The sequence below is a fragment of the Myotis daubentonii genome, chromosome 14 (assembly GCF_963259705.1).
Source record: "Myotis daubentonii chromosome 14, mMyoDau2.1, whole genome shotgun sequence".
NCBI lineage: Eukaryota > Metazoa > Chordata > Mammalia > Chiroptera > Vespertilionidae > Myotis > Myotis daubentonii.
Window position 1 is genome coordinate 22,889,849 of NC_081853.1, and position 19,871 is coordinate 22,909,719.

Sequence of the window (19,871 nt, forward strand, 5' to 3'; positions counted from 1 at the left end):
CTGATTATCAGGGGAGAAATATATACAATATAGAACAGTTTATTTGCTTACTGCCAATGATAAAGAATCTTGTTTTCAAATGGGAGGTGGGTATTTATGTTGTTCTACAGATAGAGTTAGCAGTAGAAGTAATGACTTACTGGATTATGGAATAAATCTATCAGAATAAGCTGCTTTAATATACTTTTGAATATTTATATAATGTGAACTATGAAATAACCTTTTCAGGTGGGGACAGCAGTGCAACAGAAAGCTGGGATGAGGAGCTTTCTCCTTCCACTGTGTTGTATACAGCAACACAGCACACACCTACAAGCATCACCTTAACTGTTAGAAGAACCAAACCCAAGAAGCGGAAAAAGAGTCCAGAAAAGGGTCGTGCAGCACCAAAGACAAAGAAAATCAAGGTATGGAGGGTAAAGTATCTTAAATAGAAATATGTCTGAAATAGCTCAAATTTTGGACCAAGAATGCACCAAAATTCTTTTAAGAATTTGATCCAGATGTTTGAAGGGCCACTTTTGCTCTACTTGCAAAAATCAGCTAATCTGTTGTCAACATGTAGACCAACCTCTCTTCTGCCACTCCATACCATCACAACTGGCACAAAGTTTCTTCTCCTCCAAGCCCCATCCCAGGTATGAAATCCTAGCCCCACCTGGTAACAAGCCCATATGTGCTACACCCTCCAGTCTAGGCTTCCACTATCCTTACAGTATCTCCCTGCCTCCTCAGCCCAAAGTAGTCTGAAATTCTTGTCCTGGTACATGCCTACTTCATGTCATTGGATTGATTTATTTCCTTGTTTCAAAAAGTTAGGAAATGTCTCTTGAATGGTCTAGGCTTCCTCAGTGTTGTGGTCACTTTCCTGTATTCTAGGAGAAACCTCTTCTGTTTTGTGTTCTTTCTTCCCCATCATGGCAACTTTGTTGCTCCTAGGTGACTTGCCCATCCCTTGCTAAGGGGATTGGTCTTTGTTTCCTTCTTAATTTCAAAACTGGTAAATCTGCCACCTTACTTAACGTTTTAATTTGCTTTTTCTTTTAGGGTCAGGTGTGTATATAGGATTTAAGTGATGCATGCTCTTCCCTGTTAATTACCTAGTTTCACAATGGGAAGTACTGGAGTTAGCCGCAGAGTTCACTCTCCTTGAGCTACCCCCTATTCTTGATAATAGTGTGGGGAATTCAATTATATTTGTTACCTAGGGAAAAGGGGACAGGCTAGAACACTAGTTCTTGCCTTAGTTTTAGTCTCAGATAGGTATAACTGTCATTCTTGGTACCAAGTTTTGTTTTGTTCTACTTGTTTTCCTCTTTGGGATAGGCATTTCGAGAGGGATCCCGGAAGTCCTTGCGGATGAAGGTAAGGGGTATCCTTCCCTGATGCTGTGTTTTACTCCACTGTGATCTTGCATTTTGGTTAGCTTCTTTCCTGACATTGATGGTCTGGGAATCTTGGATTCTACTTTTTGTTAGTTTGTAATTGTTGCCATTGGTTTTCATAGAGCCTTTCTCCAACGTAGATTTTCTTGGCCATTTTCTGAAATATTTTCTCTTTCTGTAATAGCTTTCATTTGTTGGTTTTTCATTAGCTGCTTTTCTGGGGGTAAGTGACATTTTGCCAAATAAAATGAGGCAGATATGTTCTGTTATTGTGTTTGGCCTCAACCTCAGGACTGAGGTTTTTCTGGTAAAATAAGATCTCTTATGTACCTACCCTAGGACCATGTGGGCTTTAGTCACCAGTTGGGAGGATAATTTTCAGTAGGAAAGTGGTATTTATTGATAGGAACTACTCTTATTGGAATTACTTACATTTGAACTGTTTTCTTCTGGCATATTTATTTGATATAGAAGATTCCGATGGCTGATGTGTTTCTTTTCTTCGGTTGTCAAATAAAAGAGCTTATGAGGCATGATTTTGGATAACAGTTGGAGAATAGAGAAATTATGTGCAATGGACTTTAGGTACTGGGTGACAAAAACAGAATTTGCCCAAAGGAGATTTGATTGTACTATCTGGTATTTCCCTATAAGTATTCATATCCCTAAACATATAAATGATATAAAAGCAGAATCTTTCCTGTTGACCGTTATATGGGGAAAACATTAAAATATTTTAGTGAAGATAAGCTTTATTAGGATATATATTTGTGTGTGTGTGTGTGTGTGTATATATATATATATATATATATATATATATATATATATATATATATATATGGAGTACAACATGACTGATGTTAACAAAGATTACAGGTGGCACTTTATCTAAAATTTGAAGACCTTGCCTTGTATACACCTATAAATAGACTGGTACACATCTGTAGAAGAGATGGGAAGAAGACTTAGAGCCCAAGAGCATCAGAGTCTTGAGATACCTTAGAACACAACTTAATTATTATCTCCTTCAAAGGGCCAAGTTTGCTTTAACTGCCCCTTTATTTTTGTCTCCTTTGCTTACAGGGAGCCTTTAAATAGAGTTATAGGACAGACAAAGGCTTATCCTAGCTGTTAAACCCTTTTCTATTTTATCAGCTATTATAATTTGTCTTTAGAGATTTGAAATGTTTTGAAAGCTGTTGACCAACTCTCCAGAAAACTACACATAAACCCCAAATATTGCTTGTTATTTCGACATGTTGACACATAGTCCCATAAACATGCTAAAATTTATACAATTAAAAAAAACTAGTCAGTTTATTTTAATTCTCATACCAGAATTTTAAGTTGAGTTGCAAATTTTGTACTCAGAATTCATTATTAAGAACTTCACCAAAGATCTGGGTGATAGCTATAAGAATGGGAAGAATCTGTCATTTGGATTTTTAATCCTACAGTCAGGCACTTTCCTACTTGGAGACTAAAAATTTCTCAACTTTGACACTGACATTTTGAACCAAGCAATTCTTGGACTGTTGAAGGGAGCTTTTTTTGCATTGTAGGCTGTTTAACAACATCCTTGGCATCTACGCACTAGTACCAATAACACATAGGTGTGATAATAAAAAATGACTTCAAATAGTACCAAATATCTCCTTAAGGGCAAATTACCTCTGGTTGAAAACCACTGCTCTAAACCTACTGAGATAGGGTGTTCAGTACCCAGAAGAATGGGACAGCAGATTAGACAGAGCTGTATCAATGAATAACATATGATTCTGTGGCAAAGGCTTCCCATATACATTGAGTTTAATAAGTCAAAAGTTTAGTGATCCCTACTGGTTGCTTAAACTTGGGAATACTGTTTGGGCATCCATAATCCTCAGTCTTATAAGCAAGCACCCTTAAGTCTTAGGTTTTGCACTTTTTTTTTTCTCAGCTGTTACTGACATCTCAAGCAGATGAAATTCTGTCTCTGTGTGTTGTTGGTCTTAGGTGTTTCTTAGATCCTTTGTTTGTTGTTCAGTCTTTTGGACTCTAGCATGAAATGTAAAAAACAGTCATATGGATGTTTTCCTTTTCCTTTCGTGGGGAAAGGGTGGTAGACAACAGTCAGTTAAAACCAGTGACACAAAAATGAAAGAAAGCAATTGTTACAGTAGGTATAAATGTTTTCTATATCATTCATGAAAGTACGTTTAATTTTCTTATGCCTGTTTTTGCAAGTTTAGTGTGGATATTATGTATGAGTAGCTTTGTTACTATACTGTCTTTTCCTTCTAATCATCACTAATATGACATCATCACAATTGTTTGTTTTGTTTTCTGATGGTACCTTAAGTCTTGAGCTCTAGAGAGGAGAGCATGTGTCAGACTTAAAACTCTGTCTCTGTAGCTCAAGCACACAAAAAACTGTCTGTTTAGGACAATGCTTATGTGATATAATAATATTTTCTTAGTACTGTCACCATAGAGGGCAATGGTTTTCCCTAGAGAAGCATAGTAAAGTACCTCTCAGCATTTTCCAAACTCTACCTACCCACCCCCTCTCCTCACCTCAGCTTTTCAGAGTGTGGCTATTGAAACTGTTGAAAATAGAGTGTTAGAAAGATACACTCCAGAATGATAGCTTTTTCTATGGAAAATGAGATGATGGGTTATTTATTTATTTGGGTCACATGTATATTTCAAGTGAACATGTAATAATTGTATAATGAACATAAGTCACACAAAAACAAAAACATTCTCCTGGAGAGAAGTAAAATACTATCAATTTGGGCTGGCACACTAACGGAGAGGTCCAAGAAATACTTAAATTTAAGTGATGTGATATTTGAGAGGTCTCTTGTTCATTTTCATGAAAATTTTCTTCTTAATTTGATTTTTATGACTTAAAGATGGTCATAAAACTACAGTGATGGGATAGAAGTATGATCCAGATTAATTTCTCACTTTAGAAATGAGGAAAACTGAGCATTTTTAAGGGTTCCCTGCTCATTGGTAATGAAACCATTATAGAAGCCAGATCCCCTGACTCCCAGGCATTACTCTTTTATGCCACACCAACTGCCACTTAAAAACAAATTTTCTGAGACTCAGCCTCTTTTCTCCCCCTCCCATTTTTATTCATGGGCTCTGCTAACCTACCTACCTTTGTTTTCTACAGAATTCTCCTTCTGAAGCACAGAATTTAGATGAGAATACAACTGAGGGATGGGAAAATCGGATAAGACTATGGACTGATCAGTATGAAGAAGCTTTCTCTAATCAATACAGTGCAGATGTACAGAATGCCCTTGAACAACATCTACATTCTAGCAAGGAATTTGTGGGCAAACCTGCTATTTTAGACACTATCAATAAGACTGAATTGGCCTGCAATAATACAGTTATTGGTTCCCAAATGCAGGTAAGGATAAAAGGATTAATGGCTCAAAGTAGTTGATTTTAAGAACTCAGGAAGAGGGTTTATATTGGAATTACCATATCTTTCAAATTTACAAGGACTTAGAGCAGTGGTTCCCAACCTTCCTAATGCCACAACCCTTTAATACAGTTCCTCATGTTGTGGTGACCCAAACCATAAAATTATTTTCGTTGCTACTTCATAACTGTAATTTTGCTACTGTTATGAATCATAATGTAAATATCTGATATGCAGGATGTATTTAGGCGACCCCTGTGAAAGGGTCGTTCGACCCCCAAAGGGGTCGCAACCCACAGGTTGAGAACCACTGACTTAGAGCATCTTTAACCAAAAGCAGGTTATAGTTGCCCTAGCTGATTTGCTTCAGTGGTTAGAGTGTCGACCCGCCAGCTGAATGGTCGCATGTTCGATTCTGGGCAAGGGCACACACTTCAGTTGCAGGCTGGATCCCTGGCACCAGTCGGGGCACATGTAGGAGGTACGCAATCAGTGTGTCTCTCTCACGTCGATATTTCTCCCTCTTGTCTCCCCTCTCCCTTCCACTCTCTAAAAATCAGCCCGGCGGGCATAGCTCAGTGGTTTAGTGTCTGTCTATGAGCCAGGAGGTCATGGTTCAATTCCTGGTCAAGGCACATGCCTGGGTTGTGGGCTCTGTTCCTAGTGTGGGGCGTGCAGGAGGCAACCAATCAATAATTCTCTCTCATCATTGATGTTTCTCTCTCTCTCTCCCTCTCCCTTCCTCTCTGAAATCAATAAAAAATATATTTTTTAAAAATCAGTAGTGGTTGGGGGGAGTTACAGTAACTGCACACTATTCAGTTACATATTTTTAGACTATCTTGATTAATTAAAAATCTATAAATTAAGATAGGAAATTTTATGCAGCCTCAGTAGGAATTATTAAGCTTAATAGAAAGCTAAGCTCTCTCTCCCCTCCCTCCATTTTTATATTAGACATAGGCCACTAAAATCATAATTATGCATTTTTCTTGGATTTTTTTTTAAATATATTTTCATTGATTTCAGAGAGGAAGGGAGAAACAGACAGAGAAAGAAAGATCAATGGTGAGACAGAATCATTAATTGGCTATTGCCCCACAAGTTCCCTAACAGAGAAGAACCCAGAACCTGGGCATGTGCCCTGACTGGGAATCAAACCATGACCTCCTGGTTCATAGATCGACGCTCAACCACTTAGCCCTTCTGTCTGGACTTGTATCTTTTCTTGATGTCATTGGGCCAAAATTAAGCTGTGAAGGTGTGAGGGAATGTGGCAGGTTCACTACATGGAATCCTTTTCCTAGAAATACCTTTCATCAACTCAAAAATTTCTGATCATAGCCCTAGCTGGTTTAGCTCAGTGGATAGAATGTCAGCCTGCGGACTGAAGGGTCCTGGGTTCGATTCCTGTCAAGGGCACATGCCCAGGTTGCGGGCTCAATTCCCAGTTTGAGTGCAAGAGGCAGTTAGTCAATGAGTCTCTCTCATTGATGTTTCTCTCTCTCCCTCTCCCTTCTTCTCTAAAAATCAATACAAAATATATGAAAAAAAATTTCTCATCATTGGGCTAAATAATATATACAAATACATCCTAAAAGCATTGGTGTTTTTTCCTCAGTTAGGAAATGTTGTCCACACCAGAGGCCCGGTGCATGAAATTTGAGGGGTGGGGGGTCCCTTAGCCCAGCCTGCGCTCTCTTGCAGTCCAGGACCCCTCAGGGGACCCGTCACTCCTTACCGCCTGTCTGCTCACTGGTCCTTACCACTCAGCTCGTCCCTCCTTAATGCTGCCACGGTGGCAGGAGAGGCTCCCGACACCATCACTGCACTCGCTAGCTGTGAGCCTGGCTTCTGGCTGAGTGGTGCTCCCCCTGTGGGAGTGCACTGACCACCAGGGGTCAGCTCCTCTGTTGAGTGTCTGCCCCCTGGTGATCAGTGTACATCATAGCAACTGGTCATTCTGGTCATTTCGCCGTAACAGTCGCTTAGACTTTTATTACATATAAGATGCTGCTGTTGTTGCTATCTAATGTTAATACTCTGGTTTTATTCAGCTACAGTTGGGAAGAGTCACTCGTGTTCAAAAGCACCGGAAGATCCTGAGGGCTGCACGAGATTTGGCTTTGGACACTCTTATAATAGAGTATCGAGGGAAAGTCATGTTACGACAGCAATTTGAGGTCAATGGGCATTTCTTCAAAAAGTAAGAATATCATTTTGTGAGCAGTGAGGGCTAAAGTGGGCCTGGCTGAGCCGTATCGCTATAAAAACCATTCTGGTTGATAGGATACTCTCTTGGGGAAAAGATTACAGCTCAAATAATCTCATTCATGTCTGCCGTTGCTAGAGAAGTGTTAATAAGTCTGCAAACTGTTTAATGTATAAAGTGGTAATGACTCCAGGCCAAGCATTCCTTGCTTTGTGCTTATTCTTTAATCAAAAGCAGACAAGCATGTGATATTTTCCAAGTGTAGGCATTGCAAAAGACTACTGCTGCTTCTGTCAGCATGTGCTTTATATTTGAAATCAATGGGGTGGCCTTTTTATTTGTGTTGAGAATTGCAGAAATTTTTTATTATATCCCTAGACCATACCCCTTTGTGCTCTTCTACTCAAAATTCAATGGTGTAGAGATGTGTGTGGATGCACGTACTTTCGGTAATGATGCTCGGTTCATCAGAAGATCATGTACACCAAATGCAGAGGTAAGATTTCTGTAGCAACTTCTCTTTTAATGGAATCACCAAAGGATAGAGTAAGTTTACTGAAGAAACAATCTGAAAACTTCACCCAGGTTAAAGTCTATAGATAATGGTTACGATCTTTAATTGTAAAAGAGAGACAAAAACAAAAGTAATGATGCTTTTATTCTGACAGGATGGGGGCAAGGAATGAATTCTTTTTAGAGAGGAAGAAGTGGGAAAAGCATTTGTTAAAGAGAAAGAGCTAGACTGGATAAGAAGTCAAAGAGTTGATAGTAAAGAAGTTACCATATAGTAGAACATGTCATTGGGTCCAAACTAAGCTGTATGGTTAATAGTGCTTCTAGACATTTTTAGAATTGATTAATCAGTGCAACCATATCAAATAAAGCAAGAAACTCCACAGGAGTTTTCTTACAGGCTAAGGAATTTTAATTCTCTGAAAACAGCTTTAATATATAAAATAATTGTTGTACTTTGATTTCTAACATCTCGAGGTTTATTGAAGCATCATATATTTTCAAACAGTTACTATATAATAGTTACAAATGAAATGATAGAGTTAAGACTACTATAACTCTAACTGGGGATAAATTATTTGTATAAAACGTTTTTTTTCTTTTGGAGAATTTTTAGTCTTTGTGATAAATCATCAATCATAAGTGCTATTCACACAGGTGCGACACATGATTGCAGATGGGATGATTCACCTGTGTATCTATGCTGTGTCTGCTATCACCAAGGATGCTGAAGTCACCATAGCATTTGATTATGAGTACAGTAACTGGTAAGACTTCTAAAACCTTTCTTAACATGAATGACCTTACCTTACATATTAAGCTATTAGGTCTGCTTTTGTTCCTAAACATTTTTCTCTTTTTTAACTAATCTTTTCACAAGTATTGCATTTTTCTGCTTAGAAATTTTGGAGGGAGAGAGATTTTGGGCGTTTTTTGTTTTGTTTGTTTTATGAGACATAAATACACAATATTAAACTGCTCAATAGTGTGCTAACCAAATGTATTTTAGTTTATACCTTTATAGCAAGAATAGCAAAAAATGGGTATGTATGACATTCCTGAAAATTGAGACAGCATCAGTTCTATGCACACAGCAGTTATGCCAGGGGTCATACAGAATGAGAATTTAAAGGTTCACCCCATCCACTCAAATCATGTAATCTAGTTATATATGACAATACAGAAAAACAGAAATGCAAATCACAGATGAATATGTGATGGGTTTTATAAAATGGATGATTTTTCTTCCATGGTCCTTTTAGGCAAAAAAGGTTATAGATAAATTGATGTTTGGCACATGTATAATAAAAGGTATTAATAATAAGTAGGGCCCTAACCAGTTTGGCTCAGTGGATAGAGCATCAGCCTGTGGACTGAGGGGTCCCGGGTTCAATTCCAGTGAAGGGCATATGCCGGGGTTGCGGCCTTGATCACCAGTGTGGGGTGTGCTGGAGGCGGCTGATCAATGATTCTCTCTCATCATTGATGTTTCTATCTCTCTCTCCCTCTCCATTCCTCTCTCTGAAATCAATAAAAATATTTAAGAAAAAATAATAATAATAATAAGTGGGGAATTAGTGGGTAAAAAAGTTAGTGGTGGATGTAGACACAAGATAAGTATAGCCACTTTGGAATTTTTCACTGATTCATTGCTCACTCAGTAGCATAAAGACAGTTGGGAGAATTGAATTTAGTGGAGGCTTTCTTTTCTTTCCATTGACCATAGGTCAGTGGGAAAAGTTGGGGTTCTGTAGACACACAGAATATTGAAAGTACTCATAGGACTCTCTAATGTCTCTGTTTAACTTAATCACACATAATACCAGAAGAAATTACTGTAGTAATATTTTAAGAGAATGAATGGGTAATATAACTGATTTTCAAGGTTACTGAGACAGGCACTTTTATTTGTTTCTTTGGAGCAGTAATTATAAAGTAGACTGTGCATGTCACAAGGGGAACCGGAATTGCCCTATACAGAAAAGGAATCCCAATGCTGCAGAACTGCCACTCCCACCTCCTCCAAGCCTACCCATCGTTGGAGCAGAGACAAGACGGAGAAAAGCACGGCGGAAAGAGCTAGAGATGGAGCAGCAAAATGAGACTGTAGAGGAGGATACCAACCCACACGCAGAACAAGTTCCTGCTGAGAAAGTGACTGTATCCAGTGACCATGAGGTAATGTTACTTGGCCAGAGGTGATACTATGGTATTGATCATCTCCAAACGAAGAGGATCTCAGGTTGACACGTGTTTTATGTAGGGATCTATAGTAACACTTAATGCCCTTCATATCAAGGTGGGTGCATGTTCATTCATTCCATTCATTCTCTCTTTTTAAAAAAAATAATTTTATTGATTTTGAGAGAAAGAAACATCGATGTGAGAGGGAAACATTTATTGGCTGCCTCCTGCACACCCCCTACCAGGAATCAAACCCAAAACCTAGGCCTGTGCCCTGACTAGGAATTGAACTGGCAACCTTTTGGTGCACGGGACAATGCCCAACAAACTAAGCCACACTGACTAGAGCCTCTGTTTTTTTAAACAATGTCAAGAATTATCCTTTTAGCTACTTTCCAGGTTTTAGTCCAGAGAATGGGGCTTGTCTGTGTTTACCATGTGGCCCCACATGAGTAACACTATCAAGCACTAGAAATTGTTTCTAGAGAGTTTTAAGCTACTGGGGGGGCAGGGGGTGATTTTTGTCCCAAAGCTTAAGAGTACAGCTAAATATTGCCTCTATCTTAAAGGAAATAGACAATCCAGAAGAAAAGGCAGAAGAAGAAAAAGAAGAGGTTACAGATGACCAGGAGAACCCAGCTCATAGCAGGAGGGTGGGTACCCCATAACATCCTTTTGTTAGAGCTGACTTCTACTACCTATAGTATGTGATGCCCTTCTCTTCTGAGTTTGTATCATCTCATTTCTTTGACAACATACTATACCATCATCTGTATGTTATAATTTGGAAATTTTTTTTTTTTTTCATAAAGTCAATTTCATTAATGTAGTAGTTGTCTAGTGCCTATTATCTATGATGGTCTTTAGAAGCTTCTTACAACAATCTCATTACCAAAAAACTATCTGGTCAAAACAAAATGTGTCTGTTGGGGCTACGTCCTCTAACTTAGAGGAATTTTCCTAAGTTTGAGTTTTGACATTTAAAAATCCCTATCAGTCATATGGATTCAAAACTCTTACTTTTTGCTGAAACCATCCATGTTTATTTTTTTTTTAATATATATTTTTTATTGATTTTTTACAGAGAAGAAGGGAGAGGGATAGAGAGTTAGAAACGTCGACGAGAGAGAAACATCGATCAGCTGCCTCCTGTGCATCTCCTACTGGGGATGTGCCTGCAACCAAGATACATGCCCTTGACCAGAATCAAACCTGGGACCCTTCAGTCCGCAGGCCAACACTCTTTCCATTGAGCCACACCATTTAGGGCATCCATGTTTATTTCTGTCCCTCAGAAGAAGTTCAAGAAAATCTACTTGGTTATTTTGAACTCTGGAAATGCAGAGAAGTAATTGGTTTTGATGGCTATTATTCTTTTATATTAAAGTTTCAGGATAGCCGGCCTTGTTTGAAAAGTTAAGGTTTGACCTTCCTTTAAAATTCTAACACTTAAATTAAATACCTTATTTTTAGTTTTTATGTTTTATTTTACAAGATACAGACAGTCCTCGGGTTACGGCGGACTCGACATATGTCGTTTCGTGGTTACATCACTATCTCCCATTTATTTATAAAAAAAAAAAAAGTTCCGTCATTTTGACGTATATACATATGTGCTTTATGTTTTTTATTATTTATTTACCACAAGTAAAGGTCAGGAATTGTTATCTTTCTTTTAAATTTTTTTTACTGTTTCACTTTATTACTGCTGTATATGTGCTCCATGCGAGTGACGTAGGTGCTTATGTAGGTGGGTTCCAACTTACGGCAAAAATCGCATTACATCGTGCCATAGGAACAGATCTCCAATGTAACCCAAGGACCTACTGTATATGTACTGATAGTTTTGTAAATGTCTATAAATTTTCATAAATAGTATTTCTGAAAAGCTGTTTCCCCCACCCCCCATGGTTGAAACTTCCTTCTATGCTAATGCTATGTGTGTTTTTTTTTCTAGACCCGGGAAGATAGGAAGGTTGAAGCCATCATGCATGCTTTTGAAAACTTGGAGAAAAGAAAGAAGCGACGGGATCAGTCCTTGGAACAAAGCAACTCTGACATAGAGGTTACTACCAATGCCTCAGAGACAGCTGTAGGGGAAGAAACAAAAACTGAAACTCCTGAATCTGAAGTTAGCAACTCTGCTTCAAATGTGGCCATCCCAAGCACCCCACAGAGTATTGGGGTGAACACCCGAAGGTCTTCCCAAGCTGGGGTAAGAGAAGAAAAGATTCCAGCCTTTAACATCCTTGCTTTTGCTAATGTCAGTTACCTGGTTTTTGGAAATTGTTAAAATTTGAATTTTCAGTTTTATTTCATATTGCATTAAATAAGGCCATTTTCATCAGCTGTGGGATACAGGGAGGCAGAATTGGAATGACCAGACACTTTAGACTAGAATGAAATGTCATATTGTTCCTGCCAGATAAACTCTTGTTGATGAGTTCATAAAAATTATTTGGTTTCTCTTTGGCGCTTCTGTATAACACAGTCATGCAGCTGCCCTTTCATAGTATTCTCAGGGTAAACTCATGTTTCCCTTCCCTACCCTAGCCCTGAATTTTAAGCCTTAAGCTAAAACCTCAGTGTGTGGGAAAGAAACAAAGGAGAGAATTGTCTTTGCTAAGATCCCTAAAATTAGGTGGCTTCAGCTGACTTTTGACCTATTTTATAAATACTTACAAGAAGCTAAATAAATAAATAACCAGGGCATCTTCCTACAGCCTATTTAGCTAATTTCACTATTTAACTTTTATAAGAATTACATTTGAAATTAGTGCTTCTAAATGCTCGCTTTTTTCACCAGTAAACATTCAGAATGCTTAAAGGGAATAGGGGACTAGATGGAATGTTAGTTGATAAGAAATTTCTAGTAAGCATTTACTCTGCTGTTGTTACAGGATGTTGCTATAGAAAAGCCAGTCCCCAAACCACCTCCAGCAAAGCCTTCTAGGCCCCGACCGAAGAGTCGTATTTCTCGGTACCGGACCAGTTCAGCCCAAAGACTAAAGCGTCAGAAGCAGGCCATTGCACAGCAGGCAGAGTTGTCACAAGCTGCCTTGGAAGAAGGAGGAAATAACAGTTCAGTAACTCCTACTGAAGCTGGAAGTATAGACAGTTCAGGAGAAAACAGGCAATTAACAGGTTCTGACCCAACTATGGCATCAGTAACTGGATCCCATGTCAACCGTGCAGCGTCTAAATACCCCAAAACCAAAAAGGTGAGTCATGAAAACATGTTCATAAGTCTAGTCTGGCAAGGGCTGTGTCTTAGTAAAGTGAGAGGACCTGTAATTCCCCAGAAAAAAAACAAGTACTCTAAATATTATTAAATTGAAAGTTTTAAATAAAATATTTTGACACAGAGGGCTGAGGCCATCTACTACAGTGCTTTTGTTCCCATAATTTTTGGGCAGAGGCAAATGCTGATATCTGGAATTATTCCTCCCTTTGTGGTCACAGAGAAGGTGAAGGAAACATCCTTGCATTTTGAATGCCCAATTCATTTTCTGCAGCTGCTGTATCTACCTGAGTCCTAGTTTCTAGATGAGGTTTGTCTATCATCTAACACTGCTGCCTCTGGCTTTTACATCTGCAGCGTCAACTAATGATCTCTTTTTGCTTTAGTATCTAGTTACAGAATGGTTGAATGACAAAGCTGAGAAGCAAGAATGCCCTGTTGAGTGCCCTTTACGTATCACCACGGACCCAACTGTACTGGCAACGACCCTGAACATGTTACCTGGTCTTATCCATTCCCCGTTAATTTGCACCACCCCCAAACACTACATTCGCTTTGGCTCACCCTTTATCCCTGAGAGGCGTCGAAGGCCCCTTCTGCCTGATGGCACGTTCAGCTCCTGTAAAAAGGTATGTCAATGTTTATTTTTAACCTAGGTTGCTTGCAATCCTAACATATCTAACACATTCTTTAGATAGCTACTCTCTGCCCATGTGAGTTTATTATGAGTTAATTGTTCAACCTTGAATGCCGATGCATCAAAACTCAGTGGGACTAAGGTCGGATGTTGTGTACTGCGTTGTTGGTGCTCAGTTTGTGAGTATTCACTATTGTCTTCAGAGAGCCCTTGAGGTTACTGAGTTGAGAGCGCACAGCATTTGATGCCTGGGAAGGGAGGGGTGTTCTGTGTGTGCTCTTGTGGTATTGGTTAAAATGTCCATTTGTGATTTTGAGTGAGATTGGGCCCCAGGTACTCTAAAGTACTGTTGCATAAGTAAAAAATTATCGAATTGTGTTTTAAATTAATTTAGTCACTATTATCATTTGAATTAGAGTAGAGGAAATGTCCTATTACAATTGGCATAATTGTTGTTCCTTGATCAAATGACAAGTTGGATTGTTTATTCCCTAGTGAATATGGAACCTACTATAAATTCATTCTATCTCTTTCTCTTCCTGTCTCTCCTCTCTCTAGTTACATACTATTTTTGGATCTAGTGGCAGTAGTGTTTGAGTTGTTTGTTTTTGGAATGCTCTTTCTTAATTCCCAGAAGCCCTGAATATTTTCCAAAGGTGTCTCTCAGGAATAGATCATTGCCTCAGACTATAATGTCGTTTTTGTGTTTCTAGAAGTATAGGACACCCTTTCATTTGGTCTTCCTTTGAGGTAGTCTGTTCCCTGGAACACCCTTTTCTCTTATCCTCAGATCTGGATTCAGGCTGCCTTCCTCAGTGTCTGCCATTGCCCTCCTCCACTGGCATCACGTACATGAGGATGCTGCATGTAGATTATTTGATGTGATGAAGTCTCCAGCTCCAGGCAGGTCTTCCCTGACTCCTCCAAACTTAAAGCTTTTCTCTTTCCCCAAAGAGCAGAAATTATTTCTTGGGGGGAGGGGGGTTACGAAAGAAGAGCCAGAGTGGTGTGGGATATGGAGGGGAGGAGGGCAACAGGGATCTGTGCACAAAGGAAGGGCCCTACCACCAAATGAGCAGTATACACTGAAGAAAGTCTTTTCCTAATCATACATCTTACCTACTAAGTATTTGAGTCACTTACTGGTTTATTTGGGGGAAATTCCCAAGTAGAACTAAAGTGCAATTTGACCATGAGATCTTTGCAAAATGGTTTGTAGATAATGCAATAACAGATTACTAGACTTTGTTAACTGTTGAAGCATCTTATCAAGCCAGATTGTAGAATCTCCTATTTTGGTCCTTTATGAAGGTTAGACAGTTATTTAGTACAGATTAATAGTGAAGTCTGAATTATAAATAGTATAGACTAGCTTCTTGAAATGATGCCTTGATTATTCTGATGCTGGGTTATGGTCTTTCTATTCCCATCTTGATTTTCCAACTAACAGAGTCCTCTGAAAACCAAAAACGTATAGAAATAAAACTTAAAATTTCATAGAAAATCTACTTCTTAGAGCTCTTTTTCCCAGGTTATGGTTTAGGGCTTGTATCTGGCTCATCTTTATATCTCTACTGGCAACAGATAGAAATCCCATTTAATTCATGTTCATGTTATATTCTCCAAATGTGTCTGTCTATCCTTAGTCTTGTTATATACAGGCTCTGCACAGGCACTTTTCATCTATGCGTGTCATACCAGTCTTCAGGAATTCAGGCTATGTACTCTGAATTATCATAGTAAAATTACCTTACTTAAATTGGGTCTTATTCATTTAAGTTTAGATCTGAACTAAGTTCAAATCACAGCTTTAAGATTTGCTGTTGACATACCAAAATTACGTTACAAAACCAGAATGTAGTTTTTTATGCAGCAAAACTAATAAAATTGGGGCTTTTATCTAGCAGCCAAACTCAGCTTTATCCTGGGTGGGTATGAAGAAGAGTCATTTGTAGATTGGTTAGAAAGTATTAATCTAGTGCAGAACCTAAGATTTCTGTGATTAAACAGAGAAGAATGTAGGTTAAACAGGTAGATGAGAAAAACCATCCTCCTTGGGATTTAGTTGGAACAGTGTATATTATTAATAGGCCTAGTGTTTCATATCTAATTAAAGGAGGTACAGGCCTCTTAAGTAAAAAAACAGCGTAAAATTGTATATGTGTATTTGCACCCAGACTTTTAGAGTATTTGACAGAATATTTTATGATCTCCCTGGAGTTTCTAAAGTAAATGAAATCATAGTTCTTAAAAAGCATGTTATGGTATGTATGTCTTTTGTTGGATCTTGCTTCACTTCTCATTTTAGAATGGAAGCATTTATAAGTGGCTAAGAAATCTTTCAAGTAGTATCCTTCCTTGTTCTCTAAATCTTCTCTAAACTTACCTTGAAGGCATAATATATGTATGGCATTTGGTCTCCCGGATTTCTTAGAAAGCCATCCTGACTGAAAAATGAAACACTGTGCTTTGCATTGATATTTCATTGTATGCACTGGAAAGTTATTAATCTCTATCTCTATATATAGCATTGAAATTCAGCTGAACAAGTCCTCACTGATCATTTGTACTCAGTACTCTGCTACAAACTTTCTTCACATACAATATCTCACTTAGCCTACATGACAGCCCTGTGAAGTTGGGATTATTGGCCTCAATTTATAGATCAGAAGCTTTGACTTAGAGGGGTTCAGTAACTTGCCCAGAGTTAGGCAGCTAGTAAAAGGCATGGCCAAGTTTCAACACAGATCTTTGAACTAAAACCGAAGTTACTTTCTTGCTCTTTATTCTTTAAAATATTTCTCCCTCTCATCTCTGAGCTTCCTAAAAAGTTTTGTAATACAGAGTTTTAAAGAAGGAAGAAACGTTCTTTTGACCTTAACCATAGCTGGGACTCAGGGATGGGCTATCTAATGTTAATTTACTAGCTATAGGGGTGATTTGAACTTGTTAGATACAGATGTTCATGTTCCTTTTTTATGAGTCATAAAATAACTGTGTAGACATACAATATGGCCAGGAGGAATAGGTTAGATCATATTTGCTGTGTCTGATCTTATATCCAACCATAGCAGCATCTTATTCCTTAGAATGCCCCTATCCTTGTTTTTATTTTCCTTTTTTTGGTTATCAAATCCAGAATGTAACTTCTTTTATGGGTGCATCTACTTTTCTCTTGGAGGAAAGCACAGTAACCCCAATTAAGTCCTGTCATCTGCTCTGAAAAGAAAAACTTTTACTAAAGGTATCTATAATGAAGGATTTTACAATCATTTCCTCCTGATCCTAATTTTCTTCATCTGTACACTACATGCTTTGGACAAGGGACTTCTAAGGTCTTCTCTAAGTCATAAGGAGTTGTGGTTCTGATAGTTCATCTTTACATCAATATTCTGTGTATAAAAGAGTTCATTCTTGGTCTTATTTGGGCTTTTCAGAGACCTGGTCATATTCTACAATGCTGATGTGATTCAATTGATTGTGGAGATCTTTTTATATTCTTATTCACTCTTTTCTCCTCATTTTTTCAACTTTATTTTAGTTGTATTTGGCAGGCATTCCACAATGCCATTTACAAGATACAAAATTTTTCTTGTTGAAATTTTCCTCACATTATTCCCTAGAAAATAATTGTTTCTTACGTTTCTAATCAGGTAAATCTATTAAAATTGCTCTCTTTAGTGAAGAGAATATTGACTTACCTGTAATACTTGTTCTCTAAATGTGTGAAATTACAAACACCTTTGATTTTCCTATGGAAGTCCTACTCAGAAATTGATGTTTATCAAAATTCGATCTGTCTTATGTCAGGGCAAGAGAGCCACGCAGTGGTGAGCAACCTACAACTGTGTATCTTAAGAGAACACAATTACAGGTTAGAAATTTTCTCTCTTCCACAGGATGCGTAGTTTTACAATCCTAATCTCTGTAGGCTTACTTCCTGACCTTAATTTATTTTTCATCATTTAGATTCCAGTTTTCACTAAAAAAAAAAAATGTGGCTTTTCCCCTTTTTTATTTCTACAGATCATTTATTCTGGTTATTTGCATTATTTATGCATAATTTAACCAACTACTTGATAGGGAGAGAAAAATTAGCAGGATATTCCATCTGAGAGTAGATCTTTTAGAAGTATTTTGGTACCTGTAGTAAAGAGGTACCTTTATCTTCCTTCTTGGCACTTATTTTATGTGCTACTTTCATCCTATATGATCAGTCTCTTAAATAAATGCTAAGATTTCTTCTTATCTCTTTCCATTTCCCCCATTCTAAGCAGTATGAAAAGCTGAGTAATCTTTTTTTATTGGTTTTGGTTTTTTAATGAGATCTCATTATGTGTAATCTAGGTTTTCTCAATTTTGCCCAGTAAAAGGAATTGATGGGTAATATTCCAATATGCTGAAACACAAGAAAAAAAAATATTTGACTATGGAACTGAATGAGTGTGTTGGATTGCATCTCTCGCCAGTTGATATGTAATGACCTGGTTAATGCATTTGAAATAGATATACTAATAGTTTTAAATAATTATTGATAATTTCCTGGTTCTTTTCCCATTATAGCGCTGGATAAAGCAAGCCTTGGAAGAAGGAATGACTCAAACATCATCTGTACCCCAAGAGACTAGAACTCAGCACCTATACCAAAGTAATGAGAATAGTAACTCTTCTAGTATCTGCAAAGACAATGCAGGTATGTATCTCAAACCTTTCTGAATATATGAGCAATGATTATTTCAGTATGAATACTGAAAAAGTCTGATACAAAAAGAAATAACATTGTTCTTTAAATAATTCCTTTCATCTGTCTTTACAGAGGAAGAGAGAGATCTCAAGTCAGGGATCATTTTTTCTAGGATGACAAAGTAGGAAATAGTGTACAGATAACAGCAGAGATAGTTATTTAAAAGTTAGATATATTTATCATAAAGAAAGTTAGATATATTTAAGCAGTAAGTTTAGGAAACCTTTATTCATATTTATAAAAGGAGAAGTAAGAAAGATGTGGGACACTATTCAGGAGTGAATCACAATTGTAGGTAATTGAGATGGGTGTGGCTTGGTTGAAGGGTAAGTGGATGAATGAAGTAAACAAGAAATTATTAGAAATTGTTTCTTTTAAAAAGGGCTTGCCCTGTTAGCATCAAAATTTTTAGAAGACAACCTTGAATCTGATGTGAAGTCCTCATTTTTAAACTATAGCGCCATGAAAAGTCATCCAATCCACTTGTTTTCATATGACTCTTGCAGGGGGTGTAATTGAATTGCCGTTGAAAGCACGGGTGCATGAACTTATGACACCAGCTTATTTTGGGACAGTCTTTTTACTGAAGTTTCTCCTGCTAATATCAGCTTAATTGAAAAGTTCTCTGTGATTTCCCTAAGTTTATCTCTATATCTCAGTTTTGGTGGATAATATGCAGTTAAAATAAAATATCAAGATAAATTACATGCTAAAAGTCATCTAAGCCTGCAGTTAGCATGATATTTCAGATTTTCATAAAAATTACTTCATTGTTTCTTTTCATTGACCTGCTGAGTAAATACAAAATTATATTAAGTAAGTGCACTTATCTGCTAATATCTGCTTTATGTTAAAATGTTGTATAATGTATTGGGGGGAAAATATGCTGCTAAAAATGTATTTTCAAATTATTGACTTATTTTATTCTATCTGTAGATTGTATTATACCTTATAAATTATCACATGCATAACCCCAGGGTAATAAAATCCCAGTGTGGAACGTGTAGAAGATAAATAATACCACGTATTTAAAATATTTTACTTATGTACTATGGAGAGTTACTCAAACCAGATTAATATAAAAAAATGCCGGTACCAGATTTCTATCTATATTATCAATTTATGGTAACTTTTATAGTACAGTAACTATATAACTTAACTGAAATCTTCTGTCTGGTATACATTTGAAATCTGCCTAATGCACATTTTTATTTGTGTGATGTGTGTGTGTGTTAAGTGTGTACATATTTAAGATTGGGAAAGTGAGGTTGTATAGTATCGTGTCCTGACTGACAAAGACATAGGGAAAGTGCCTTGGTTACTATATGCATTATTTGGAATGGAATTAGGACAACCAGTCACCAACCTTTATTGAACGTCTGCTCCTGTCTCTAGCAGTGAGGAACATATAAATAATACACCTTGCCTTAATAATAAGGAGCAATATAAACAAAAGGAAAATAGTCATTTAAAACCAAGCTAGTAAAAAAAAAAAAAAAAAAAAAACCAAGCTAGTCAAATGGGTGACTTG

At 37.5% G+C, this 19,871-nt stretch overlaps 1 protein-coding gene across 18 annotated transcripts in view; it reads left to right on the forward strand.

Annotated features, from left to right (window-relative positions):
- SETD5 (SET domain containing 5) overlaps positions 1-19,871 on the forward strand; it is an 82,772-nt gene that overhangs the window by 39,803 nt on the left and 23,098 nt on the right. For 13 of the 18 annotated variants that reach the window (XM_059663428.1, XM_059663427.1, XM_059663434.1 and 10 more), the window contains 12 exons: positions 229-407; positions 1,327-1,365; positions 4,552-4,794; positions 6,867-7,015; positions 7,400-7,517; positions 8,192-8,301; positions 9,460-9,712; positions 10,288-10,371; positions 11,676-11,933; positions 12,619-12,939; positions 13,346-13,588; positions 18,160-18,289. In XM_059663428.1, the coding sequence (XP_059519411.1) occupies positions 229-407; positions 1,327-1,365; positions 4,552-4,794; positions 6,867-7,015; positions 7,400-7,517; positions 8,192-8,301; positions 9,460-9,712; positions 10,288-10,371; positions 11,676-11,933; positions 12,619-12,939; positions 13,346-13,588; positions 18,160-18,289 (2,127 nt within the window). The remainder of the gene's footprint in view (positions 1-228; positions 408-1,326; positions 1,366-4,551; positions 4,795-6,866; positions 7,016-7,399; positions 7,518-8,191; positions 8,302-9,459; positions 9,713-10,287; positions 10,372-11,675; positions 11,934-12,618; positions 12,940-13,345; positions 13,589-18,159; positions 18,290-19,871) is intronic. The other 5 variants (XM_059663433.1, XM_059663430.1, XM_059663435.1 and 2 more) reach the window with 1 other exon arrangement.